The sequence below is a fragment of the Vulpes vulpes genome, chromosome 9 (genome assembly GCF_048418805.1).
Source record: "Vulpes vulpes isolate BD-2025 chromosome 9, VulVul3, whole genome shotgun sequence".
NCBI lineage: Eukaryota > Metazoa > Chordata > Mammalia > Carnivora > Canidae > Vulpes > Vulpes vulpes.
This window is the reverse complement of record NC_132788.1, coordinates 93316529-93344225: the sequence shown is the minus strand read 5'-3', so window position 1 is coordinate 93344225 and position 27697 is coordinate 93316529. Positions and strand designations below refer to the sequence as shown.

The 27697-nt window shown below is 55.7% G+C and overlaps 3 protein-coding genes and 1 pseudogene across 6 annotated transcripts; 2 read left to right on the top strand and 2 right to left on the bottom strand.

Annotated features, from left to right (window-relative positions):
* Nucleotides 1-83: 83 nt before the first annotated feature.
* Nucleotides 84-15076, top strand: P4HTM (prolyl 4-hydroxylase, transmembrane). Its single transcript, XM_025988535.2, has 9 exons — nt 84-712; nt 897-978; nt 9279-9469; nt 10274-10370; nt 12125-12287; nt 12844-13029; nt 13731-13821; nt 14030-14153; nt 14643-15076. The coding sequence occupies exons 1-9, from the start codon at nt 371-373 to the stop codon at nt 14861-14863; spliced, it is 1497 nt and encodes a 498-aa protein (XP_025844320.2). The 5' UTR covers nt 84-370; the 3' UTR covers nt 14864-15076.
* WDR6 (WD repeat domain 6) lies at nt 14858-24261 on the top strand. 2 transcript variants are annotated; one of them, XM_025988501.2, is made up of 7 exons: nt 14858-15477; nt 19950-22431; nt 22541-22624; nt 22716-22832; nt 22920-23038; nt 23138-23741; nt 23861-24261. In XM_025988501.2, the coding sequence occupies exons 1-6, from the start codon at nt 15378-15380 to the stop codon at nt 23593-23595; spliced, it is 3360 nt and encodes a 1119-aa protein (XP_025844286.1). In that variant the 5' UTR covers nt 14858-15377; the 3' UTR covers nt 23596-23741; nt 23861-24261. The 2 variants fall into 2 exon arrangements, with proteins under 2 accessions (XP_025844286.1, XP_072578435.1); XM_072722334.1 differs by having other exon boundaries at nt 15348-15482; nt 19955-22431.
* Nucleotides 17809-18670, bottom strand: LOC112911854 (U6 snRNA-associated Sm-like protein LSm3 pseudogene; annotated as a pseudogene).
* DALRD3 (DALR anticodon binding domain containing 3) lies at nt 23792-27272 on the bottom strand. Of its 3 annotated transcripts, none has more exons than XR_011994574.1 (12): nt 26670-27248; nt 26301-26596; nt 25923-26179; nt 25762-25841; nt 25546-25674; nt 25101-25171; nt 24927-24988; nt 24744-24826; nt 24486-24668; nt 24285-24355; nt 24113-24181; nt 23792-24025 (listed from the first exon to the last, which is right to left on the bottom strand). XR_011994574.1 is itself a non-coding variant. In XM_025988515.2 (12 exons), exons 1-12 carry the CDS (start codon nt 27153-27155, stop codon nt 23906-23908), a joined length of 1950 nt encoding a protein of 649 aa, XP_025844300.2. In that variant the 5' UTR covers nt 27156-27272; the 3' UTR covers nt 23792-23905. The 3 variants fall into 3 exon arrangements, 2 of the variants coding, with proteins under 2 accessions (XP_025844300.2, XP_072578439.1); XM_025988515.2 differs by having other exon boundaries at nt 24285-24398; nt 26670-27272; XM_072722338.1 differs by lacking the exons at nt 23792-24025; nt 24113-24181 and having other exon boundaries at nt 24221-24355; nt 26670-27249.
* Between the last annotated feature and the right edge of the window lie 425 nt (nt 27273-27697).

Here is a 27697-nt window from a genome sequence, read left to right as displayed (position 1 = left end):
CATCTTAACCAGGGGACGGAGGAACTACTACTGGGGTTTCTTCTAAGGGTACTGCTCTTGTCAGCATCTACATTGAGGGGAGGAGGCGCGGCCGGCTTCTGCCCTGGGGGACGTGCGTCTCCTCCTGACAGTAACCGGCCCGGGAAGAGAAACTGCAGAGTGGCCCGGGGTCCAGGGCGCAAGGGAGACGGAGCGCGGCGCGGCGCGGGGGCGGGCGCGGGCGGGCGCGGGCGCGGGCGGGCGCAGCATCCCCAGGCACCGTCTCCTAGAGACCGCGGCGCGCGCCGTCTCCGCGGCGGTTGTCCAGGCGACGGCGCGGCGCGGGCATCCCCGCGGCCCCTCCCCTGGGCGTGCGCGCGACCTGGGCGCCATGGCGGCGGCGGCGGCGGCGGCGGCGGCCCCGAGGCCCGAGGCCGTGAGTCCGCAGTGGGCGCCGCCTGGACACGAGCGGACCGGGGCCGCGGCCGCGCTGGGCGACTGCGAGGACGCACCCGTCCGGCCGTTGTGCAAGCCCCGCGGCATCTGCTCGCGCGCCTACTTCCTGGTGCTGATGGTGTTCGTGCACCTGTACCTGGGCAACGTGCTGGCGTTGCTGCTCTTCGTGCACTACAGCAACGGCGACGAGAGCAGCGACCCCGGGCCCCAGCGCCGCGCCCAGGGCCCCGGGCCCGCGCCAACACTGGGTCCCCTCACCCGGCTCGAGGGCATCAAGGTGAGGACCCTCGCCTCGCCGCGCCCCAGGCCCTCCCGGCCGACCGCCCACGACCTCCTGGCTCCTCCCTGCGTCTGCCCCGCGCGCAGCCCCGGCCCGTCGCGCTCCGGGCCCGGGCGCCTGTCCCCCTGCTCGGGCGGCGCGGCCTGGGGCCCGGGCTGCCCGCGGTGCTCCCTTCCCTTAGGTGGGGCACGAGCGTAAGGTCCAGCTGGTCGCCGACAGGGATCACTTCATCCGAACCCTCAGCCTCAAGCCGCTGCTCTTCGGTAAGTCCGCCGGGCACTCCCGGGAGGGGCCAGGGGCTGCAGTTTGGGGGCGCCTGGAGGCTCATGTTGGCCACGTGACTTATGTTTTGAAAATGGCTGCTTCAAAGTAGCTCTTTTTCTACCCAAAGGTTTCCCCAAGTGAATTACCAACCCCCACCTCCCTAATAGGGTGACAGGACGACCTTTCCACTCTCTCCTCTCCGACTCCTACTCTGCAGCGTATCTTCCATTAGAGGGCTGGGCCTTATGACCCTGAGGCAGTTGTCTAAACACTTCATTGAAAACCACCTCTGGACACTGCCTGCCATCATTAATTCTGTCACATTCTGGAATTGGGGGAGGGTGGGAGAGACCGATGACCTCGTCCGAGCTGATCACAGTGCCTCAGGAGGAATCTCACTGCCCAGGTGGGCCCTGTGGACTGGTGAGAAGGTGTCCAATGTAGATAAACTGCGTCCCCAGACCTGGCCCACTGGAGCACCAGCCTTAGCTACCAGCACTCTGGGGTTCTTAGGATGGAGTTGTGTTCAGCCATAAGTAGGCAAAACCTTCCACGGAGTGTGACCTCGTTTGAAACCAGCACCATAAGCTCACATTTTCTGAGCTCTGGTTATGTGCTAGGCTTCATATGATCATTTCAATTCATTCTTACAGCCCCTCTGTGAGGTGGGTGTGGATCCCACCCTCAGGTTCCTCAGTGAGAAAGTGAGGCACAGAGAGCTGTAGTTGCTTGGCCAGACTCCTACAGCTAGAGCCTGTACTCTATAGCCAACATGCCAGCTCAGAAGACTCTGAAGTCCTTCAAAGACTACCAGAGTCAGCAAGGTGGGGTTCCCCAGACCCATGACCTTGCCCAGGATAGGTTTGCCCACCCAGCCCTGGATACCTAGTTTCAATGACACACTTACCTGCAGACCTTGGGCTGTTCCTGCCTGCTGGGGGATTGTGTGGTTTAGGGGCTTTAAGGAGAGGACTGGGGACCAAATTAGAGCATCTGAGCACATGCTATCACCCCTGGGGCAGAGGGCCCTGGTTGAAGATTATGGCTAGACCTATGAGAATGATTTCACGTTCATGCGGTGCAAGGAGAAATAGTTATTTTGGTCCTGTTGTGGGAGGGGCTCTAAAATATTGTTACTATTATTACTACTGCATAAGGTTGAAGTCTGTGCCACACACTATTTTAAGTGCTGGGAAGACAGCTTTGAACAAAATAGGAAAAATAAAAACAAAACACCACCAACACACACACACACACACACACACACACACACACACACCTAAAGCTGACATTCGAATAAGGAAGCAGACAATAAACAAACAAATGTGTATAGCATGTCAGATGGTGATAAGTGATTGCAGACAAATAAGATAGAATTTCAACTGTGGTTGAAACTCTCAACAGGGTGACCAAGGTAGGCGTCCCTGTGAAAGATATTTAAGTAAAGACCTCTAGGAGCTATGGGATCAAGCCAGGTGGCTGTCAGGAAAGGGTGATACAGGCAAAGGGAACAGCACTCACCCTTTTATTGCTACACGGCCATGAACAGACCTGTCTAAAGAGGTTGTGCTCTCAGTTTTCTGGGGACCTGTATGCACTTAATTCAGATATATGTTAGGTTAAAGGTTATGAGGCCATAACTGTCCCCTTCACCCCCTAACATGTAGCTGTTGCATCAAAGTCCTGCAGAGCAGAGAATGAGAAACCCAAACCCTGCAAATTACAGGCCGCAGGAGAGATGTGACACGAGGTAAACAGGTCTGGTTAAGCCGTCAGATGGGTCTGTGTACAAATTATAAAGCTCATGGCTGGGAGAATTGGGTGGCTACAGCAAGAGCCTCCAGCTGTGGCTCCCATTTTCTCTCAAACTTTTACATTGACTTTGAGTCTGCTGGTGGACGGTGCGCCAGGTTTCACCCAGGGGGTTCTGGGGCTTGCCCCGTGGTGAAACAAGGTGAGCCACATGAAGAAAAGATCGCTGATTATATAGGCAGTTCACTTGTGAGGCAGGGAGAGCACAGGGAGAGGATGTTGGAGGAGGAGCAGCCCCTGACTGCTGTGGTGCTGGATGGATCCAAAGAAGGAAGCCTTACCTCAAGAAGGAGCAGTGTTCGTCTTCTGTGGCTTCCTGTTTGTTCATCTACTGCCGCCCTATACAGGCAGGGAGGCCAGGGATAATGGGCCTGCTGTGGGCCCTGCCACCTCTGCCTTGCTGCCCTTGGCTCCAGACCTGTGACTCTCAGCCTCGGGTGGGGGTGGGGGGTGCCAGGGCTTGAGGGGTGGGTGTTCAGGGTATAAGCTGGGACAAGGGGAATGGGTTCTATCCCAGAGTGCCCACATCTGCAGGGGAGGGAGCCCCACCACTCCATGGGGAAGATCCCATGCAACCAGTCTCTCCCTTTGGGAAACATTCCCTGTTTCCCAAGTTTGTCCCCAAAGATCTGGAGCAAATGGATCCTGGGCCACTCAGGCCCCACTGTGAGTGCTTGGCCCTATACCTGCTTGACTGTGGTAGGCATTTTGCAAGGATTTGGACCATCAGAAGTCAGCTGAGGACTTCGTCCTGTTCAGTTCAGAAGAGAGGTGTTCCAGTTTTGAGTCATTGTCATCTCTCTGGGGACATTTCTGCCTTTCATGAGGCTCACTTCTTCCTCCATCCCACCCCCATTCTGTGTTTAAACAACAGATCAGTCTTACCACCCCCTTCCTTAAAAGTCTCCCAAGATTCCCCCTTCACCTCAGTTTCCTTTGGTCCCCTCATTTCCTACTACCCCTTATTCACTTCCTGCTTTCCCCAAGTTCATGCTGCCTTGGGGCCTTTGGATGTGCTGTGCCCTCCACCAGAAGGCTCAGACCTGGCTTTTCCCACAGAGGGTCTCTTCCACTCCATTGGGCCTCTGTGCATACATCCCCTCCTCAGAGACCTGTCTTGACCTCAAACTGGTCTTCAGAGGTTCCCAGACACCTTTGCATCAGCCTGCCTGGTTTTCTTCTCAGCACTTAGCATCACTGGAGACTGTCTTCTCTATTTATTTGTCATTTGTACCCTTCCCTAAAGGTGAGCTGCGTGCAGGGGAGGCCTGATTTGTGCTGGCTGTGTAACCAGCAGCCGGTGGAGTCGTGTCTACTCCTGGTCATGACTGGCTGGCTGGAGGGATTTACTGGGCACTCAGTCAGACCAGCACTGGTCTGCTTGCTCAGAGTGACCTCCCACCACCTGGGCAGGTGCCCTCTAATCTGGCTTTTCCTTCAAGAGCAGCAGGAGCACTTCCAGAAGGCCAAAAAGAGTTTTAGCCCATTTTCTTAACTAGTTATGGTAAATGAGTAATACAATACAATACACAAAACAATTTATCTTAAAACCATGACTGCTTTATCATAGGATTTCCAGGTCAGCTCAAGAAAACAATTAGGCAGTTACTTAAGACCACTGTGTTCTTGACAAACACTGGAGGCCCAGAAATAGGAAAAGAACTCTGTGTGTATATAAGTTCAGATTTGTAAGCAGCTTACTGTAGTTTTCTGCACGGACTTGTCCCCACCCCCTATGCTTTTCATGGGCCTGCAGCGTGATGGAACCAGGGACTCAGTAAAGGTCAGACAGATAAAATGGAATCTGTGGGGCTTGATGAGCAGCATCCTGCCCAGGGTGAGCACAGGCTTTGCACCTGCCCTGAGACTGCTTGGGCTGCTGGGGCTTGTGGGCATTAGCCAGGCTGTCATCCCAGGCCTGGGAAGGACAGAAAGGTGGTCTTGCGTACCCAGCACACACAGCTGCCAGAGAGCCAGCCTCCTTTGTGTCTGGGCAGGAAGGGACCCCTTAGCTGTGACCACCAAAGTGGGTTTCTGTCCTGCTTGGGCCTTTCCTTGGGTTTCTCTGGACTCTGGTCTGCAAATATCCATGAAGGGCAGAAGATAGAGGGTTTTATGGGTGTCCAGGGCAGCGCGTGCTTTGTGTGGCTGCTGCCAAGGCCGAGGCAGGCTCTCTCTGCCTGTATTAACCCCTGTTCTGGGCACTAGTGATGGTGCCACCTGTGCACAGCCAATTGCAGATTCTGGTGGCCTTGGCTCCAAACATAGGCTGTGGTTACCAGCAACCAAGGGCCCTGCACTCCCCACTTAGCACGTAGGTCCCAGCATGCCTTCCTCACAAGACGTTGTGCACGCACATGGCATCCAGTTACAGCCAGTGATGCAGAGTAGGGGCCAGTTGTACAGCAGGCGGTGGGCCTGTCTTCAGCACCTCTAGCCCGGAGTCCAGGTGGCAGTCTGAGAGACGAAAGGATGTCCCGTTGCATTGGGAGAGCCTACCTTCACTGCTGAATGGGATCAGAGGAGTGGGGTGATGCGCAGGGTCTCTAGGAGTACCCTCATTCCCTCCACCTGCTGAACCACACTCTCTGATGCTCTGCTCTTAATCAAGTCCTAGAGAAGAGCTGAAGTCTTGGCTGTCACCCTCCTAAGCAGATTTGTTGGGTGTGTTGTTTTTAGCAATGCCTCGTTTATTAAAGGCATTTATTTTGTAGCTCTAACCAGATAAAGCATTTGAGTGCCCCCTCTTTCATTTGTCTTACATCGAGTTTGGAGCTGGAACAGAGGCACTTTTAAGGTTGGTGTAAGGGCTGCTGGGCACTAGGGGCTCACCAAAGTCGCTGGCACAGAGCACGTCCAGGACCTCGTTGGTGGAGCAGGCGTCCTGCAACTAACTCACAGTCCCTGCAGCTGGCCCACAGCACTGGGGGTGGGGGTGGGGGGAGGACCTAGTGAGGCTCTGCTGGCAGGAGTTGGGGAGGGGCCACCAGCACGGGGGAGGGGGGGCCCTCTCACTGGCCCCGGTTCCTTCACCCTGAGACCTGCTCCTGTGGCCGGTTCCTCATCTCCCCTGCCAGCGAGACCCTGCGGGCAGTCGCTTGGGAGGGTGGGGCACTGCGGGTGGGCCCCGGCTCCCAGGCCTTGCGGGGACTCACGTGGGCGGCCCAGGCGGGAGCCCTTGGAAACAGCAGACCCCGCAGACCGCAGAGGCAGAGGCTGAGGTTGTGTTCAGCAGGGACATGGCTGCAGTGCAGGATGGCCCACCAGGGGTAGCTGTAGCAGGCCATGGTGGGCCCACAGCTGGCCTGCGGCCTATGACCCTGCGGAGGTGGGGGGAAGGATGGGGGCGGGCGACGGGTCGCTCAGGAGGACCGGGCTTCCTGGATGCCCCCCCTTTCGCGCTCCTGGTACTGAGGCAAGCCTGGGACTCTGCGGTTGCTGGGCAACGACACCTGGTCACCTAGCAACAGTTCTCAGCCCTGCATGTCCCTTAACAGCGCTTAGGTCTTAATGCACCCCCTCCACCCCTCCACCCCCGTCCTCCTGTGGCCTGTCTGCTTTCCAGCTTTCCAGCGCACCTCCCCCCTCCAGCTCAGGAGGACATCCAGTGCAGCAGAGAGGGGTGTATGCGAAGGGCCTTCACCCCCCATCTTGGAAGGAGAAAGCAGAGCCCTCCCTCTTGTCCTGGAAGGCCTGCAGGAGACTGCAGTTTCTGGCCAGGGCTGGGGTTGGCAAAGAGCACAGAGGCCCGATCATTGGATTCTGAAGGAGCCCATTCTTGGTGCTACTGGCATGGTCACCCTGAGGCTCTGGGAAGGTCCCTCACTCTGCAGAGAAGGAACTGAACGAGCTGTGATTCATGAAGGAGGTTAGGCTGGGGAAGAGGAATCAGCCTTGTGATCTCTGAACTCTGGGAGAAAAGGCCCTCAGATGAGCTCCATCTCTTGCCAGGATCCCTTGAGCAGTTTCCACACTTCACTAGAGAGGAGCTTCCAACCCAAAGCAGCCTACCCATTAGCCATATTTTGACATTCAAGAGCCCTTGATGCTTTGAGGGTCCAGGCCAAGGGTGCTCACCATTGATGGTCCCCTGCCTATGTCTCCTCTGTCCCATGGGCACCTGCTCCCCTGTGTCAGGAACACCCTGACAAGACAATCCTTCATCTTTATTTCCCTCCCTACCCCTGTCAGCACCCAGCCCTGAGAGGTACACCGCAATGGTTAGTGAACAGGCCCTGGCAGAGGAAAGGTCCCTCTGCCGTCACCCAGGAGCCCCCGTCCTACCTGTCAAGGCACACAGGAGCAAAGAGAGAGCAGAGGAAGAGGCGGGCATCAGAGTGGCACTCCATGGCCAGCAGGGGCAGCCAGCTGACTGACTGCTGGAGAGCCTGGGCCGATGTGTCATGATCCAGCAAGTTGGGCAGCCGCATCTCTGTGTAGCCAATGTCATGGCACAGCACCGTGGCTTGGGGAATGGGCATGCACCGTGTGGGGCCTCAGGGAGCCCCTGCTCCACTGACCCCCTACAGCACCGCCAGTGCCACTAACAGCCACAGCCCTTGATCCATCACCTGCTTTGTCTATCTTGATCTTCATGGGCTGAGGTTGAGGGCTTTATAGGTTTGTACCCTCACCCCAGGAGCCAGTGTTTGTGCAGATCCCAGGTGCTGGGGACCGCCCCCCCCCCCCCATCTGGTTAGGCCCCAGTGTGCTGGCCTGGACTGTTTGCATTGGATTAGCACTCTGTAGGGGGCTGTAGAGGTTGGTGGCATCTTTGGGCCTGTGGATTACCAGCACTTAATAAACTGAAGAAACCTGGGCCTGTGTTTTTTCTTTTTTTGGTTTACTTTTCTTGTTTATTTATTTTTTAAGCTACCCAGGAGGTGACTGTTGATTAGCAGTTTGTTCTAACCCATTGTCCAGAGCACCTGCACCCCCCACCCTACTCCCAGGAGATGGCTCACACCCTTTCTGGGTTTGTTTGGTTGGGAGAGGGTCAAGCAGGCCTAGGTGGGGACCTTTGTCTTGCCCTCAGTGTCATCACATCTGAGTCATCTACCCAGGGAAGCTGAATATGGTTGTGAGCATGGACTTGAGTACAACAGCCTGGGTGGCCCTAAGCAAGTAGCTGATGTCTCTGTGCTGGCCATGCCTCATGGGTAAGAAAGGCAAATCAAGGGGGCCTGGCTTTCTAGGGTGAATTTAGGGATTAAGGAGTTGATGACATGCTTAGGACAGGACACAGAGTCTGTGCCACCTAAGTGTGATCTACTGTGAAAACCACTAAAAACCGTTCCTGGCTCTGGGCAGCCATTTCCCTTCCTTTTGGCAGTGCCTGGAACTTAATGCTGGGAGTCTAACCCTGAGAGGTGGTAGGCCACTCTGCGGTTCTGAGGGGTCACTGGCAGCAGGGCCCTGCCTCCAGTCAGTTCCTCGGTGGGCCTCTTGTTCCCCAACTAAGGAAGTCCTCTCTCCCAGGAATGAGGGAATGATGCAGGGCCATGCTCCTGTCTAAGAGTGCCTGGGGCTCCTGGGGCCTGAGGCTCACTTTCCAGCTCGACCATGCTGCTTATGGAGCCTGTGTGGGGACATCCAGCCACTGGAGCCAAGCCCTAAGCCTGACTGGCCTTTACTTGGACTTAGAGGCATGACATTTAGTGTACACTTGTTCCCAAAGCAGAGGATACCTGGGGCTTGGGACGCCTGGGTGGCTCAGCAGTTTAGTGCTGCCTTTGGCCCGGGGCGTGATCCTGGAGTCCCAGGATCGAGTCCCACGTCGGGCTCCCTGCGTGGAGCCTGCTTCTCCCTCGGCCTGTGTCTCTGCCTCTCTCTCTCTCTCTCTCTCTCTCTCTCTCTCTCTGTCTTTCATAAATAAATAAAAATCTTAAAAAAAAAAAAAAAAGGATACCTAGGGCATCATCTCCGAGCATCTGCCAAAAGCCTAAGTGACCCCCACTGACAGATGTGCCAGCACTGGGCAGGTCAGCACTGGGCAGGTCAGCCCTAGGCAGATGGTCAGTGCCCACTTGTGCAGGAGAGCAGAGGGCAAGGACTGGCCTACAGCACTGAATGTTTCACACTTTGTTTTTATTTGATCAATACTGAAAAGCAAAAATGAAAGCAAAACCCAGTCACCATCACCCACTTTAAAATATGTACCCAGTCAGAAGTGGATGTCAACCCTCTGGCCTTCAGTCGCACTCCAAGGTGGGTGAGCTTAGCTCTAGCAAGCTTCTCAGGGCTCCCCTGGGAAATGTGTGCTGTCGCATCAAAGACAAAAACCTGTGTTCCAAATGCAGGCCAACCTTTGCAGGACAACTCAATCCTGGGGTTAGAGTCCAGAGTAGAGGTAAAGGGGTGTGTGAAGTCCTGACATGATGACCACCAGGGGACAGGAGTACCCCCAGGAACTCGGCAGAGAGGAAGTTAATGCCTGCATCGGTACCCTGGCTCCGTCCTTGGCCTCACCCACCTCCTCTTCTGGCAGAAATCCCTGGCTTCCTGAGTGATGAGGAATGTCGGCTCATCATCCACCTGGCCCAGATGAAGGGGTTACAGCGCAGCCAGATTCTGCCTACCGAAGAATACGAGGAGGCAATGGGCACAATGCAGGTCAGCCAGCTGGACCTCTTCCGGCTGCTGGACCAGAACCATGATGGTCGCCTGCAGCTCCGCGAGGTTGGGATCTGGGGACCTGGAGTAGGCACAGGGTGGGAGTGTCTAGAACTGTCTTTCTAGTGGCCTGCTCAGCCCTGGCCCCAAAAGTCAGGTGCCATCTCAGATCAGCTGGGGCATACCCAGTCCCAGAGGCCCCCTTTTCCTTCCCTGGAGAGCCCCTTGCTGGCCTGGGAACCCCAAAAGATGGTAGGAGAAACCCACCTGGGGGTGATGACATTATTGCCACAATTCCTGGGTGGTGTGCCATCTGTGGTCTGGATTCTTTGCTGCCATGGCTGGGCACCCCACAAAAATCATGGTGGAGGGGGTGGCAGGTCTTAGGATAGCCAAAAGTCTGCATATCGCTTTTACATGGCCCTCACACCAGGCTTCTGACAGGTCTTGGCAGGGTGTAGAGTCCCTTACCTATACAGAGTGCCCCACAGAGCCTGGTCGTCTTGACTAGCCCAGTGATCATGCCCTGGCCAGGCTTCCCCTTGGTGCTTGTTCACATGCAAGCTCCAGGCCTTGGCCTCCCCTGTCTAACTTGGAGTATCTGAGTGGGTCACAGTCCCAACAGGGCCAGGAATGCCAGGCCATAGGTCTCTTAGCTATCCCAGGTCTCTTAGCCTCCTCTCCAGATGCCTGTAGGCCTCTCTGCCTACCCTCCCTTTAGCTCAGGGACCTCAGGCTCTGTCCTGTGTCCTCAACCATACCCCGTCACCAGAACCCTTAGCCCTTACTGCAAGAACTGGGCAGCTGTCTGTGCTCTGGTGGCTCTTCATCATTGGGGCCACTCCACTGAGGGACCATCTTGTGCTTTAGGTCCTGGCCCAGACTCGCCTGGGAAATGGACGGTGGATGACTCCAGAGAACATTCAGGAGATGTACTCAGCGATCAAGGCTGACCCTGATGGTGATGGTGAGCTCATATCTCGCCACAGTTCTGTCCCTGGAAGCCTCCTGCCCCCTGTATACCCAGCTTTTAGAGTAGCCAGAGATGAGGAGGCAAGGATCCAGCCTTGCTCTCACTCCTGGGTGGCTGAGTCCTCACATTTGCCTTGGTGACAGTCTAGAGGGCAGTTCTTGGAGGCCCTTTTGACCTCAACAGGTACAGTCTAGGGTACAGGAAGGGAGTTGCTGGTTGGTAGAGGGCAGAGTAGGTACAGTAGGAGCAGAGGGCCAGTGAGGTCAGCTTGAGATTGGCCATTCATCCTGTTCCAGCCACCTCTCTCCAGCCGGGCACAGGGTCTACCCCCGGAAGACACCCTCTCTAGTCTAAGATCTTGCCTTCTTCTTGCCTACCTAGAGTCCTGTGAACTGCTGGGCGTGGTTTGGGTAGGGGAGCTGTCATGCAAGTACCCTACTCTCCTTTGGTAATAACAACCAGGATGTTACTGAGGTGTAGTAATCACTCAGCTCTGGATGAAATGGGGAAGGTACAATAGTGAAATAGGACTTGGAAGAATGGTCCTGGGGCTGGTCAACCTAGAGTGAAGGATCTGCCCAAGACCTGTGGCTGGACGGGCATTATGCTGCTACTGCCCCTACGTACAGAGCTGGTGACAAGCTGACAGGCCTTGTGTTCCCTACTCTCAGAGAAATCTGGGCAAAACAGTAGAAAGTTTGTTCCTTAGAGGTGCGTGGGTGGCTGTTGGTTAAGCATCTGACTCTTGATCTCAGCTCAGGTCTTGATCTCAGGGTCATGAGTTCAAGCCCCATGCTGAGCTCCATGCTGGGGGCATGGAGCCTACCTAAAAAAAAAGAAGAAAAAAAATGGGTTTCTCCTTTGGGTTGGCCAGGTTATAAATGGAACAGACACCAGCTATTCTTCCAGAACCCCAAGAAAGTGGAGCTTCTACTTTGTGGGTTGGCCAGGAACAGGGAGAGAGCGTTCTCATTTTGGGGAGTGGTCTGGCTTTCTTTGTTGAGCTAGCATGGTAACCCAGCAGACAAGACTGGCTAGCTAGCTAGATATATTCCATTCAGGTTGGGACCTGAGGTCATAAGGGAACTCCTGGGGACCTGCCCCAGATTAAACTCTAGCATGGAAGGCCCTGGGTAGAAACCAGCACTGACTACTCTTTCTTCACCCTCTAGAGGACCAGAGAGTAGCCACTTTGTGCTTCAGAGCCAGGCTGGAGGGCCAGGGGCAGTCCTTGGCCTAGGGTCTTGGCCATATGATTCAAGCTTCGCTTGGCAACCCTGCTCTGGCCAATCTAGTAGGGGGTTGGGATTTATTTATTTATTTATTTATTTACTTACTTATTTATTTATTTGAGAGAAACGAGCAGGGGTGCGGGGGAGCAGCAGAGGGAGAGGGAGAAGCAGACTCCCCGCTGAGCAGGGTGCCTGATGCAGGACTGGATTCCCAAATCCTGGGATCATGACCTGAGCTAGAGGCAGATGCTTAACCGACTGAGCCACCCCAGTGCCTAGGGGTTGGGCTTCTTCCTTTGGGGGGCCAAATCAGGGTTTAACTGAGGAAGTGAACTTCCCTAGGTCTTCATAGGGCCTGATGTGACAGAAGCCAGGTTCATCTGACCAAGGAGTTCAGGTTGGGGGACAGGTGCACTGCCCTTGGTGCCTGAAGCCAGGGGTAGATAGGATGGTGCAGCCTGCCACCGTGGCCTCCGTACATGAGTTTGCAGGCACTGATGATGGCGCCCCATGCAGGAGTGCTGAGCCTGCAGGAGTTCTCTGACATGGACCTTCGAGACTTCCACAAGTACATGAGGAGCCACAAGGCGGCCTCCAGCGAGCTGGTGCGGAACAGCCACCATACGTGGCTCTACCAGGGCGAAGGTGCCCACCACGTCATGCGCGCCATCCGCCAGAGGTGAGCACCGCAGCAGGAGCAGGTCCTGTGGGGCCCACACAGAAGTTCTTGGTTGGGGCCAAGGGGACAGACTTGGTTAGCCAACTCAGGATTAAGTTCTACTTGTTAGACCGGGATTAGGACCCATTAAAAGACAGGCAATTAACAAAGGCAAATTAACCCTAATTGTGGGCAAACAATATACATTTGGGATTAGAAATAGATTGCAATGTTTGTTTTTCGCTAATTAGAGAAATGACGTCTTATCTCTGTCCACAGGCCCCCCTGCCCTTGAGCAGCCAGGGGTTTTAGATAAGCAACCTCCTTCCTGGAGGGAGTGACTCCCACTCCCAATTTAGTGGAAATCTCATCTTCCCCACCTAACGCAGTCTCTGGCATCCAGGGAGAAGGGCTCATGAGTAACCCCTTCCTGCTCCTACCGGGCCAGTCTGGGGTTGATGTCAGGGGCTTTCAGGGGAGTTGGGCAGGGGCAGAGCTGGTGGCAGGTCCGGGGTCTGGCTTCTCCAGGGCACCACCTTACATGGGACTGCTCAGCTGAATGCCTGCTGTCCACCAGGGTGCTACGCCTCACCCGCCTGTCACCTGAAATCGTGGAGCTCAGTGAGCCACTGCAGGTTGTGCGGTATGGCGAGGGAGGCCACTACCATGCCCATGTGGACAGCGGGCCTGTGTACCCAGAGACCATCTGCTCCCATACCAAGCTGGTAGCCAATGAGTCTGTACCCTTCGAGACCTCCTGCCGGCAAGTACCTCCCACCTGGGGTGGCCTTCAACTCCCAGACTAGGCATTCCCATGACATAAACACAGCCCTGCCCTACCAGTATACCCCTGGTGTCAGGCCAGGGGAGCACTGGGCCATCCGTCTGAGGATACCCCATCTTTCCCCGCAGTTTGTTTACCAAGTGGCAGGAAAGGGGTGGCCAAACTAAGGTACCCACAGACAGTAACACTTGTTCTCAGAGCTCTGAGGCATGGGGCAAGGCTTTGTCTCCAGCTTTTTTTGCCCCCCTCTCCCCTCGGTCTTGATTCTCCTCCACTGCTGGAGGCTTCAGCTTCTGTCTTTGAAGCTTTGTCCCCCTTCCCTGCTGAGGCAGGGAGGCAGGTCGGCAGGTCTCTTCCCTTCATGTGACTGCTCGGGGTCAGCCCCTTCTACTCCCAACCAGCCCTCCTGCATGGTTGTGCTGCTTCTGCTTGCATACCTTTCCCTGCCAGCCATGCAATTTAGCCAAGTGCACCTGTGATCACACAAAACATTCTGACACATAGAAAGAGACTGGGTTTGTGGGAGGAAGGACTGGCTTAGGGACATCTTGGCACTGATGTGCAGTGTTACTGATCTCAGCCTACCCCTCTTGCCCTTGGGAACCTGGGCAGCTTATCCTGCCCACAGGTAAGCCCGTGGGAGTGTCCACAGCTGCTCAGCAGGCCCCCCTGCCTTACAGCTACATGACAGTGCTGTTTTATTTGAACAACGTCACCGGTGGGGGCGAGACTGTCTTCCCTGTAGCAGACAACAGAACCTACGATGAAATGGTAAGGGCCAACCAGGCTGTTACTCTGGTGGGATGGCAGGGCCTTGGGCAATCATAGTATATACCCCTCCAGACCTGGGATGATGCGCCTAAGTGATCCCCTGGGCACTTCTGACTGGTTTCCCTCTGGCCACTTTTGGCTTTCTGGCCCTGGCTCTTGGGCGTACAGTGGGGGCAGTCTGAGAACCCCAGCATCCTGCTGCCCACAGAGTCTGATTCAGGATGATGTTGATCTCCGTGACACTCGGAGGCATTGTGACAAGGGGAATCTGCGTGTCAAGCCCCGGCAGGGCACAGCAGTCTTCTGGTACAACTACCTGCCTGATGGACAAGGTGAGGGCCTGTGGCCAGGCCAAGGGTACCATGAGGGAAGTCTACCCAGCCCAGACAGCCACCCTGGTAGGATGTTTCTGGCACCCCTACAAATGTTCTTCTGTCCCTGGTGCCTCCCAAAGACCATCCTCAGTGACTTCAGGGGCACGCACCTGTGTAGCCTCCTGGGTTACCTTGAGGTCTGTAATGGATTCCGTGATGCTCTAGCCTTCCAGCTCACTGGGGCTGGGGACACATCTGTCATTGACTCAGGCTGTGGACAGGACTAGGAGCAAGAAGGCTGGTTTCAGACCAGTAGTTTTGTCAGTGCATTAGTTGGAGAGAGATACCATGCCCCAAGGAGACCTTGGGGCCAGACTTTGCCCCTTCATGTGTGCGCAGCTGGGCCCACCCTGGCCATGCCCTTGGCCCCTATGAGGTCAAGCTCAGGTCAGCACAGCCTAGAGTCCCTCTGGTCCCCTCCTTTGCTCACACCATCCTCCTCTCTAGGTTGGGTGGGCGACGTGGATGACTACTCGCTGCACGGGGGCTGCCTGGTCACACGCGGCACTAAGTGGATTGCCAACAACTGGATCAATGTGGATCCCAGCCGGGCTCGGCAGGCACTGTTCCAGCAGGAGATGGCGCGCCTGGCCCGAGAAGGTGGCGCCGACTCCCAGCCAGAGTGGGCCGTGGACCGGGCCTACCGCGACGCGCGCGTGGAGCTCTGAGGGCAGGGCGCGCCTCAGCCCCCAGCCACAGGCCTCCTGCCGCCCCAGGTCGGGGGGACCCGCCGTTCGCCTGTCCAGATGCAGGCCAAAGGCTCGGCCGATGTCTTGCCCCATCCCCGTCTCCAGCCGCGACTAGGGCACTGTTCCTATATTCGTGTTATTTATTGTGTACAGACCCTTTATGCCCCCTCAAATAAAACTACACGGGTTGGAGCTGCTGGGCCGAGAAGGAGCAGGTGGGGTCGGGGGGAGGTAGACCCGGCCTGTAGGGGCCCGCCGCAGCGCTCGGCGAGCCTCACGTCAGGGGGAGGGGCGAGGACGCTTTCGCCAATGACGAGCTGGCTTGCGTGGGGCGAAGGGTCGTGATTGGACATCAGCAGCGGGCGACCCTGGGCTCGGCTACCTGTTGCTAAGGCCGCTGCAGATCGGCTCGGCTGCGCGCGAGGAAGGTTCGTCTCGCGAGAGCCCAGATCCCTTCTTGGCAAAGGCAGGCGCGGCGGCTAGAAGGATCGCCATGGACGCTCCCGAGGACTACGTTTGGCCCCGGGCAACCTCCGAGCTCATACTGCTCCCGGTCACGGGTCTGGAGTGCGTGGGGGATCGGCTGTTGGCGGGTGAGGTTTGGCTCGAGGCGCGCGCTAGCGGATAAGAACCCGGGCGCTTGCATGGGGCGGGACCATGAGAACAAAGGGATGCCCCTAAGGAGGAGGGCGGGCGGCCGGATGAAGCCCGACCGAGGTGGGCGGGAACCCAGGAGATGGGCTGGAGACCCGGCCGGAGGGGCCCCAAAGACAAAAAAAAAAAAAAAAAAAAAAAAAAAAACCCAACACAACAAAACCCGATGTGGCTGTCGAGTTCCTTCACAATCTGCATCTGACATGGAAAGGGCGGTGGGGCCGCGGGAAAGCACGGGGAACCGCAGTGGCTTGGGAGGCGGGGAAGAGAGGGAGAACGGTGTGGGGCCCCTTCCGGGAGCGGAGCTGGTAGGTTGGAGGTGAGCCCCCCCAAGGTTGGGGAGTTGGGAGGGGAGGGTCTGTGGTGTGGCATCTGGGGGGTGGGTGGGCGGGGCCCGGTAGACGGGGCTCTGGCCTCCGAGGGGCGGGTGAGGCTTCTCCGTGGAAGGTGAGTATGACGAGGATGGGTGGCGGGAAACCAGGAAACCAAGGATGAAACCTTCCCGATTGGGCCAGTGGCTGCGGAGGCAGACCCGAGGCTTCTTCTGAGATAGTTGCATCCAGGGAATCCAATGTTGATGGCCTTTCGCGGAAGGTCAGGTCGAGAAGTATGGGCCATCTGAAGCAGCAGAACCCTGGAGAGCATCGAGGACCGAATGGAAGCCACTAGTTACTGATGGTGGTGCTGCTGGGTCTTTTAAGGTTCCTGAGGCAGGACATTGACTCTCAAGCCTCGAATGAGATTCCTATCCTATAGGGGTGGTTTTTTTTTTTTTTTTTTAAGATGTTATTTACTTATTCAAGAGAGACACACAGAGGGAGAGGCAGAGACATAGGCAGAGGGAGAAACAGGCTTCATGCAGGGAGCCTGATGTGGGACTTGATCCCAGAACTCTGGGATCACGCCCTGAGCCAAAGGCAGATGCTCAACAGCTAAGCCACCCAGGCGTCCCCTGAAAGAATGGTTTTGTGCAAGAGGAGGGATCTGGTGTGGGAGCTCTGGGAGTCCAAGGTTCCTATCATGGGTTAGACTTCTAAGGCTCCTGCAGAAGGGGATAGGTAGGCAGAAACCCAAAGAATCACAGGAATGAGCTAAGAGAAGAGAAGAGGTGAGTTCTTGGTGAGGATAAGCCTGCCAAAGGCCTTGATGCTGATAATTTGTTACTTTGGGGAAGAGAGGGAGTTCCTGGGAGACTGAGCAGGAGTGGAGTGTGGGAGAAGAGGCTGGAGAAATGAGCAGAGGCCAGATTGTTTTATTTTATACCTAGATCTGACTTAATGGTGGGTCATGGAGAGAGGCCCTTTGAAGGGTTTTAAGCAGGGAAATGACTTAGGAAATGTGGGTTAGAAAGCTCTTCAAGTGAATTCTCCTGCTCCTGTGACTTCCAAAGTGATTTTTATATTTTTACAATTCTCAAATTCTGCCTATGTGCACTTATAATCTCAATTTCCAGCCTCCTTTGTTTATAAGTTCTAGGCCCAAGTGCACAGGTGCTTTAAAATTGAAATACTCCTGTTGGGTGCTCCAGCTGAGCAAGGGGAACAACGGCCACCCAGGTGCCCAAGCCCAAGCCACTCCCTCAGTCCTCAAGCCAGTCTGGTTGATTTTGACTACAAACTTGTGGCTTCTGTCTGTTTCTCTACTTATTGCCATCATTCCAGGCTCTGCACCTTTGGCTCCTGGACCCCATCAGCAGCATTCTCTTAGTCCATCCCCCAGCCCTTTGTTTCCTATTCCAACCACATGACCCAGAGTTCTTGCTCACCTCCATCAAACTTACTGTTCATCTCCCCTGCATGCCTGCTCTTCCTCTGGTTACCACTGCTTATTTATTTCTCAGGGTGGCCTGCTCTGATACTCACCAAGTCTGCTTAGAGGACACTAGAGTTTCTCCGTCTCCGCACTGTTGATGTTTTGGCCCAGGTCTTTTTTTTTATTTATTTATTTATTTATTTATTTATTTATTTATTTATTTATTTATTTAATTTATTTATTTATCATAGTCACAGAGAGAGAGAGAGAGAGGCAGAGACATAGGCAGAGGGAGAAGCAGGCTCCATGCACCGGGAGCCTGACCTGGGATTCGATCCAGGGTCTCCAGGATCACGCCCTGGGCCAAAGGCAGGCGCCAAACCGCTGTGCCACCCAGGGATCCCTATTTTTATTTTTTTAATTTAAAAAAGGAAACATGAAATTTAATTTAAAGGAAAAAAATAACAGAAATTGTCTGAGAAAACAACAGAGCAAATGAATTCCTGAACAAAGAGTTCTGCATCCTGGTGATCACATTTATTGAAAGAGTTGGGAAAAAAATTAAAATACCCTTTAGCTTAAGAATTTTTGAGTTATCTGCAAATCAACTCATTTCAGGAGTGGAAGAATCCTTGGTCATTTCTTAATATCAAAATGAATGCAGGTTTCTCTTTTGATGTCTTCTGCATTTAAAGAGGCAATCATACAAAATCTCCTATATTCCATACACGATAAATTCTTTGTTTCAGCCAACTCTTAATGGAGGAGCAACTAGTACAACACAATCTCCCCAGACAAAAAGCATCGGAATATTCCGTTTTGTTGATTTATATATCTCTTCATATGTTTCTTCATCAATTTCTATAGTAGTCACAGTTTCTTCCACATCTCCCAATATCATATTTAAATGCTGATCATAAGCATGTAATCTGCCTCGAAGCTCTCGGTCATTTCTCATTTTCACATAAATTCGCTCATCCAGGCTGAGCCTGATGAGATCCAGGGGCTCTTCTACAGTGTTGGTAGTTTGTTGCTGGTCCATGTTGTCCGCCATCTTTCAAACCCTGCGCCCTTTCCCCCAGGTCATTTTTTGGGTGAGGGGCTGTCTGTGATTCACAGGACGTTTCAAATCACAGCAAGGCTTCTACTCCTAGATTCCAGTTAACATAACCCAGTTGTGACAACCAAAAATGTCTCCAGATACTGCCAAATGTTTTCTGGAGGGAAAAAATCACAGAAGTCAATTTCCCTCTTTTATGTTAAAGCAGCCTGTATAGTTCTTTCTTGGAATTTACCAAAGTTATATAACAATGTAGTTTATTTGGGTGATACTGTTTATTTACTTATTTTTTAATTAATTAATTTATTTATGATAGTCACAGAGAGAGAGAGGCAGAGACACAGTGGGAGAAGCAGGCTCCATGCACCAGGAGCCCGAAGTGGGACTCGATCCCGGGTCTCCAGGATCGCGCCCTGGGCCAAAGGCAGGCACTAAACCGCTGCACCACCCAGGGATCCTGGGTGATACTGTTTAGCTTCTGCCTGATGATCAGGAGCCTGGGTCTGTGTTTGTCTTACTTACTACTCCAGCGTGTAGTTCCTTGTCTGGTGTATAATCGATGCTCAGTGAATGTCGAGTGTGGAAAGATTGAGATTGCAGGCTCAGAATAGCATGAGAGACTATTAGTGTCATCTCAGGTTAAGATCTCAGGTTAAAAGGTTGATATCCTAGGGATGCCTGGGTGGCTCAGCGGTTGAGCGTCTGCTCAGGGTATAATCCCAGGGTCCTGGGATTGCATGGAGCCTGCTTCTCCCTCTGCCTGTGTCTCTGCCTCTCACTCTATGTCTCATGAATAAATAAATAAAATCTTACAAAAAATAAAGTAGTTTCAATTAAAAAAAAAAAAGAAGTTGATATCCTGGACCACAATCAGTGTGGTGGGGAGGATTTGCAAAATCTTTAGAAAATGAGCACAGGGGACTTGGAGACTGAGAACATGAGAAGATGTGGGAAGCTTAGGGGAATAAGCCATGATCTTCCTGGTTTGGGGCTGGGGCTGGGGCTGGAGCTGAGTAGAGGCTGGTAACAGTCAATGGAGTGAGCAGTGGAGTGAAAAGCATTGAGTAAGAGGGGCCTTGCTTGCCAGGCAGCCAGAAGGCAGTTGAGGGTCATGGGAGCCTTGGCTACCCATGTGGGGGCTATCTCCTGGTTTTTCGTGTCAGTGTTGAATATGCTCACATCTGAGCTGTATGGAAGAAGCTCTTGGAAATCCAGAGGGGTTCTGCTATGTCCCAAACATGGGAGGATCACCTTTGAGGACCCCCTCTTCCCTAGGGGAGGGAGAGTGGGAAGAGTGCATAGAGGCAGATGCCACTGCAGATTTGGGATGAAGGCTGCGAGGGTTCCTGCTGGAAGCATGAGAAGTTAGGTGAGGTGAGGAAGAGGCTATGTTTGAGGAAGCCAGGTTGAACCGAGGTGTCTGGAGTGACTGTAGGCACCTGAAAGAGGCCAAGGGTTTTCCAGGGTTCAAGCTAGCAGGATTGTGTGTTCTAGAGCATTCACAGGCTACATTATATACCCGAATTTTCCCTGCCCCTGTCTCTTCATGGTTTATCAGAGTTGAGAGAGGTTCTGATGTGGCTCTCTGCTTCTGTCTAGGTGAGGGGCCAGATGTCCTGGTGTACAGCCTCGATTTTGGTGGCCATCTGCGGATGATGAAGCGTGTGCAGAACCTGCTTGGCCACTATCTTATCCACGGGTTCCGGGTGCGACCAGAACCAAATGGAGACGTTGACTCGGAGGCTATGGTGGCTGTGTTTGGGAGCAAGGGACTCCGAATTGTGAAAGTTAGCTGGGGACCTGGCCGCTTCCGGGAGCTCTGGCGCTCTGGCCTGTGGAACATGTCTGACTGGATCTGGGATGCACGTTGGCTTGAGGGCAACGTGGCCTTGGCCCTGGGCCATAACTCGGTAGTGCTATATGACCCTGTGGTAGGGTGCATGCTGCAGGAGGTACCCTGTACAGACAGGTGCACCCTCTCCTCAGCCTGTCTGATCGGGGACACCTGGAAGGAGTTGACCATAGTGGCAGGTGCAGTTTCCAATCAGCTCCTTGTCTGGTACCCAGCAGCCGCTTTAATAGACAATAAGCCTGTGGCCCCTGACCGACGAGTCAGTGGGCATGTGGGTGTCATCTTCAGCATGTCATACCTGGAAAGCAAGGGCTTGTTGGCAACAGCTTCAGAAGACCGAAGCGTCCGCATCTGGAAGGTGGGTGACCTGAGGGTGCCTGGAGGTCGGGTACAGAATATTGGGCACTGCTTTGGGCACAGCGCCCGCGTATGGCAGGTCAAGCTCCTAGAGAATTACCTTATCAGTGCAGGAGAGGACTGTGTCTGCCTGGTATGGAGCCATGAAGGTGAGATCCTTCAGGCCTTTCGGGGCCACCAGGGTCGTGGCATTCGGGCTATAGCTGCCCATGAGAGGCAGGCCTGGGTGGTAACCGGGGGCGATGACTCAGGCATCCGGCTGTGGCACCTGGTAGGGCGTGGGTACCCGGGTTCAGGGGTCTCAGCTCTCTGCTTCAAGTCCCGTAGCAGACCAGGTACCCTCAAGGCTGTGACGCTGGCCGGCTCGTGGCGACTACTGGCAGTGACTGATACAGGGGCCCTGTATCTCTACGACCTTGAGGTCAAGTGCTGGGAGCAGCTGCTGGAGGACAAGCGCTTCCAGTCCTACTGCCTCCTGGAGGCAGCCCCTGGTCCCGAGGGTTTCGGACTTTGTGCCATGGCCAACGGGGAGGGTCGTGTCAAGGTTGTCCCCATCAACACTCCAACTGCAGCCGTGGACTTGACCCTCTTTCGTGGGAAAGTGCATAGTCTGAGCTGGGCCCTGCGTGGTTACGAGGAACTCCTTTTGCTGGCATCGGGCCCCGGTGGTGTGGTGGCTTGCCTGGAAATCACAGCCGCACCCACTGGCAAAGCCATCTTTGTAAAGGAACGTTGCCGGTACCTGTTGCCTCCGAGCAAGCAGAGATGGCACACATGCAGTGCCTTCTTGCCCCCTGGTGACTTCCTTGTGTGTGGGGACCGCCGGGGCTCTGTGTTGCTATTTCCCTCCAGACCAGCTCTGCTCAAGGATCTTGGGGTTGGGGGCAAGGCCGGAGCTGTCACTGGAGCACTTGGAGCAGGTAGTGGCAGTGGTGGGGGTGAAACTGCCTTGACTGAGTGGGGCCCTGTGTCCACCCTCCCTTCTCTGCATGGGAAGCAGGGTGTGACGTCAGTCACCTGCCACGGTGGCTACGTGTATACTACAGGGCGCGATGGTGCCTACTACCAGCTCTTTGTGAGAGGCGGCCAACTGCAGCCAGTCCTAAGGCAGAAGTCCTGTCGAGGCATGAACTGGGTGGCTGGGCTCCGCATGGTGGCTGATGGGAGTATGGTCATCCTGGGTTTCCATGCCAATGAGTTTGTGGTGTGGAGTCCCCGGTCACATGAAAAGCTGCACATCGTCAACTGTGGTGGAGGGCACCGCTCCTGGGCCTTCTCTGATACTGAGGCAGCTATGGCCTTTGCTTACCTCAAAGATGGGGATGTCATGCTCTACCGGGCGCTGGGTGGCTGCACCCGGCCACATGTGATTCTCCGGGAGAGCCTGCATGGCCGTGAGATCACTTGTGTGAAGCGTGTGGGCACCATCACTCTGGGGCCTGAATATGAGGTGCCCAGCTTCATGCAGCCTGACCACCTGGAGCCTGGCAGCGAGGGGCCAGGCCTGACTGACATTGTGATCACGTGTAGTGAGGACACTACCGTCTGTGTCCTGGCGCTCCCCACAGCCACTGGCTCGGCCCATGCACTTACAGCTGTTTGTAACCATATCTCCTCCGTGCGTGCACTGGCTGTGTGGGGTATTGGTACCCCAGGTGGCTCTCAGGATCCTCGGCCAGGCCTGACTGCTCATGTGGTGTCTGCGGGGGGCCGGGCTGAGATGCACTGCTTCAGCATCATGGTCACCCCGGACCCCAGCACCCCAAGCCGCCTCGCCTGCCATGTCATGCATCTTTCGTCCCACCGGCTAGATGAGTACTGGGACCGGCAGCGCAATCGGCACCGGATGGTCAAGGTGGACCCAGAGACCAGGTGACGTGTGTACTGCGAGGCAGGAGCATGGGGTGGTGTCATGCAGGGCAAGCCCCTTGCAGCTGCTCCCAGGCTTCCCCTGACTGCTGTCTGGGTGTTTTCTCCGCAGGTACATGTCCCTAGCTGTTTGTGAGCTTGACCGGCCTGGTCTCGGCCCCCTTGTGGCTGCAGCCTGCAGTGATGGAGCAGTGAGGTGAGTGAGAGCAGAGGGCCCTGGGTGAAGACAAAAAGGTTGGAAGGTTGTCCAGAATGGGTTCTGAGCTGAGCCACCCTCCGCCCCCCAGGCTCTTCCTTTTGCAGGATTCAGGGCGGCGGCTGCAGCTCCTGGCTGAAACCTTCCACCACAAGCGGTGTGTCCTCAAGGTCCATTCCTTTACACATGAGGCACCCAACCAGCGGCGGTGAGAGGGGCTGCATGGTGGCTGGGCAGGGGCTCCCATTGTTTTCCATCTTCTTCACTGACCCAGCTGCTCTTCCCTGGTTCCCAGGAGGCTGTTCCTGTGCAGCGCAGCCACCGATGGCAGTTTGGCCTTTTGGGATCTCACTACCGTGCTGGACCATGGCTCTGGTGCCCTGGAGCCTCCGGCCGACCCCGGGCTTCCCTACCGTGAGTAGCTGGTGTGCAGCCAAGGCTGTCCCTCCTGTCTCCCACTTTGTTTTCAGCCGTGGGGCAGGCTGGGCCCTGACAACCATCTTCTTCCTCCAGGCCTGGGTACCCCCTGCCTGACCGTCCAGGCTCATAGCTGTGGTGTCAACAGCCTACACACCCTGCCCACACGTGAGGGCCATCTTGTGGCTAGTGGCAGTGAGGACGGCTCCCTCCATGTCTTTGTGCTGGCCATGGAGGTACCAGAGCTGGAAGAAGCCATGGGGGGTGATCTGGTACCCCAGTTGCATGTGCTAGAGGAATATTCCGTCCCCTGTGCACATGCTGCCCATGTGACAGGCCTTAAGATCCTAAGCCCAAGCCTCATGGTCTCAGCCTCCATTGACCAACGGCTGACCTTCTGGCGTTTGGGTCACGGTGAGCCCACCTTCATGAACAGTACTGTGTACCATGTCCCAGATGTGGCGGACATGGACTGCTGGCCTGTAAGCCCTGAGTTTGGCCACCGCTGTGCTCTTGGGGGCCAGGGGCTTGAGGTTTACAACTGGTATGATTAAGGTATCCCGCGGTGGCCGGCGTGCTGGGCATGGGACCTGCTCGCAGACAGAATGGAACAGGAGTGACCGTCTGTGCTCATGCCCAGTGTGCCTTGAGAGGAGGAGGCGGCAGCCGCGGGTTCCTGACTTCAGAGCAGGAGCTAGAGGTGAGTAGGGTGCTGTTCCGGCAGGCCAAAAATACACCCTGGGGCTGGGCTTTGTATGTAACAGAAACAATTTATTTTGGCTTCAGGTCTCTAATAAAATCTTTATATCTTTTTTCCAGGTGAAGATTTTGTAAACATTCCTAGATATTGGGGTCTCAGTGGCCTTAGATGTGGCTCAGTGGAGGGAGACCCAGCGTGGCTAGGCCAGTGTGGAGCACCTCACGCACGGCCCGCAGAAGCTGGAGACGGGCAAACATTTGACCAAACAGGTGTGGTCGAGGCTCCTGGAGGAGAGAAGGGGCCTGCTGGTCTCATTCTTTGCTTCCCTTGCCCCCCCTGCAATCCCCCACCCCCTCATGTTGTGTACTTACCCCTAGGATGTGTACTCGGTTATAGTACGAGCTGAAATCCATGCTGAGCTGGACCAGGAACTTGCACATCTAGAGACAGAGACTGAGTCACTGGCCGGTCTCTTTGATCTCGTGCCCAGCCCAGAATAAAGCATCGAGTGTGCAGTGTCTGTCCCGGTCTTCTCTGGCTCACCGTCTCAGTGCGCGCAGTCACGTGGAGCCCTGAGGCTGCACATGCCAGGGCTGCTGTCTGGCCCAGCAGGTCTGGGAAAGGGAGCACGCCATTGAAGAGCAGCAGCCACTCGCCCTGGGGGTGGGGGTCGGGGGGAGAAGGGTGCTAGGAGGGGAGGTCCCAACCTCCTGCAGGTGCCTAGCTACCCAGGAGGACACTCACCTCATCCTGTAGCAGTGAGAAATCGAGACTGCTCACAGGTGGAAAAGTGGGGTACAGACCTTGTTCTGTGCTGTGTTTGTACCCCTCAAATAGCGTGGCAAGCCGGGCACAGTTGTACATGACGAAGGTGCCACTCCTGGTGCCCTTTGTGGAGATGCTGCTGTCGGCCAGGGCCAGGAGAAGCTGAGGAAGGGGGCATGAGTGCAGCCTTCACACCCCATTTCGCTAGCCCCGATCCCGCATGGCATTCAGGCTCACCTGACTCTGTGGAGCAGTGCTGAGCATCTCAAACTTGATAGTTGCTGCAGAGAGAATGCTGAAGATCTCTGTCCAGGCTGGGTCTGAGGGAATATAGTTGGTCAGCCTGGGCAGGCAGGGAAGCAAGTGACCTGCCCGTCCCGCAGGGCACAGCCAGGCTTAGCCAGGCTTTCCCAGGCGCACCTTGCACCAGGTCCCTGCCATGCTTCAGTGCGGATGCCTTGCACACCTGGGTGTGGCGGAACCTGCATTTGGAGAAGGGTGAGTGGAGGGTTCAGAGGCACCTCCCGGGGCAGGGGGGTTGATGGTGAATCCCCCCCACCTCAACTCAGTGGCCTCCCTTCCAGCCTTACTCACTCGTAGTACTCAGGGGCAGTCAACTTGCTAGGTGTACCAGTGACTTTCACTGGGCCACAGACCAGGTGCTTCTGTCAGGAAGATACCAGGTGGTTAGCCCAGGGGGTGGTACCTCCAGCAATAGATCCTCAAAGAACCTAAATCTGGTGCCTGGACTCCCCCAGTGCCCTTTGCCACCAGGCTTTGTGCCCCTCTCAGGCTCACTGCTCGGGACACAGTCCAGCTTCCCCAGTCTATTACTCCTCGATGTTCTCTAGGATGCCTCCACACCCTGCCATCTCCCAGGACGCTACACCTGCTGCAAGTACCCATTCACCAAGCCTAACATCTCTCTTAAGGTCAAGTGTCACCTATGGACTCAGCTAATATGTCCGTTGGTGGGTTTTCAAGGGCCCTCAGGTTGGTGGGGATGGGGGTCGGGGGACCTCCATCATCACCAGCCTACCTGTGTGAGAGGAGCCTGATCATCCAGCTTCCACCAAAGCAAGTCCAACTTTTGTTGCTGGAACTCCTCCTCACAGCTCACCACGTGTACAACCATGCAGACGTCTGCACTGGCATGTGGGGCCGCAGCCTACAGGGTAGGAGGATGGTCACTGCGTGGACACAGGACATGGCCTGCCAGAGGCCTACAGGTTGGGGGTGGGGGTCAGTTACTAACCAGGCCTGGAGGGCTGGCCTGGGGCCACTGGCTTACAGCCTCCTGCAGCTCGGCCAGCACAGACAACTGATCCTCAGTCACTGCAAAGAACACAGGGGCATTCAGGCTAGCCAGGAAGACAGGGTACCAACTCTCTGGCCCTGCAAGGCTCCATTTCCTACCCAGACACTTGTCCAGCTTGGGGTCATAGCCAGCTGCGCGTCCCCGTTCTTGCAACACTTCCTTCAGGGACACTGTGCCTAGGACGCCGGGAGCCAGGGCTCCGCCCTCCCGGGCCGGGCCAAGTTCTGCAAGCGCCCGGCTCCTCAGGGCTTCGGTGGCGGCACTCTCCGAGGCAGCGGGCCAGTCTACCCGCAGTTGCTGCAGGAAGGTCGGCATGTGCGGGTCCCGCACGGCGGGCACCAGGCGCACCCTCACCCTGCAAAGCGAGGGTGTTGGTCTCAGATCGGGCACCCGGCGCAGCTCCCCCTCCTTCCCACCGGCACTGGCTCTAAGCCCAGCTCACTACCCCGGCCTTTGTGGCCGCGCGACGCGCTCACCCATGAGCGCGCAGAGCTCGCGCCAAATGATCGGCCACGAGCACGGCGCGCAGCCGGCTCAAGCGGAGCGAGCCAGGGGCGCCGCGCAGCGCCGGGCAGTGCAGGAGAACTCGCGGCCCGGGCGCGGCAGGCACGGCGGGCACGGCATAGGCGGGCACAGCGCCGAGCACGCGCTCGAAGACGGCAGGCCGCTGCAGCTGGAGTGCCAGGCCCGCGGGCGTCGGCGCGCAGCGCATCACTGGGGCCACGCCGGGGCCCTGCAGGCCGGCCACCGCACGGATCACGCGCTCCGGCACCTGTGGAAGGAAGGGCGGTGAGCGGGCTGCGGCGCTGCCACTGGCTGCACATGCCCTCCCGGCTGGCGCCCACCTGTCCATCCCCGAAGCGCGCTTGCAACGCGGGCCGCGGTGCCAGGAAGTCTCGGGCGCGCAGGTGGCGGGCACGCGTCTCCTTGAACCACACTGGGTCGCCAGGCCCCAGGGCCGTGTTGAGGGCCCCTAGTGTCTCTCCGACCCCCAGGCGCCCCGTCGCCATGGCGACCGGAAGGAGCAGGCGGAACCGGAAGCAGGGCGTCAGGAGGCCGAACTTCCGGGAGGGCCGACTGACCCGGGCGCGTATCGGGTGGCGGTCCCTGAGCTGACAGGTGCGCCAGAGGGAATTGTGGCGGCAGCTTCCGACCTTCGGCCCCAGCACTCTCTCCGCGTGGCCTGTCTGCCCTGCCTTGTCCCGGGTCCGGAATCTCGGGGTCCGCCGTAGGCCTAGAGTTCTGTCGTCGTCACCGGCATTAGCAACCAGGGAAAGGATCCTTGCTACCGGGCGGGGCCCGGACCGGACTGTTTCTCTCATCGAAATCATAACCTATTTTTGATAACGTTTCATTCCCCAAATTTGACATTTGATCAAACGTCAGAAGTTCTAAATGATTTGTGAGTGGAATAGAGCAGCTAGTATTAAAGCCACTTTCACGACTTCCTAAAAAAAAAACAAAATCTTATTTTTGAAACAATTTGTGTTCTCCGGCTTCAGGTTATTATTATTTTTCTTAATTCTTTTCTTTTAATTTTTATTTATTTATGATAGTCACAGAGAGAGAGAGAGGCAGAGACATAGGCAGAGGGAGAAGCAGGCTCCATGCACCAGGAGCCCGACGTGGGATTCGATCCCGGGTCTCCAGGATCACGCCCTGGGCCAAAGGCAGGCGCCAAACCGCTGAGCCACCCAGGGATCCATGGCCTCAGGTTATTTACAAGCATTTCCTCCTTGCGATCTGGGTCGTCTTAACTAAAGCAAAATGCGTGCTCTGGTAGAATTTCTTCTCTTGATTTTTGAGGAATTAGAACCATCACGATAGTTTCCAGAATTACCAGCTTTTAATTCTTTTCTTTTAACCTTTGTGT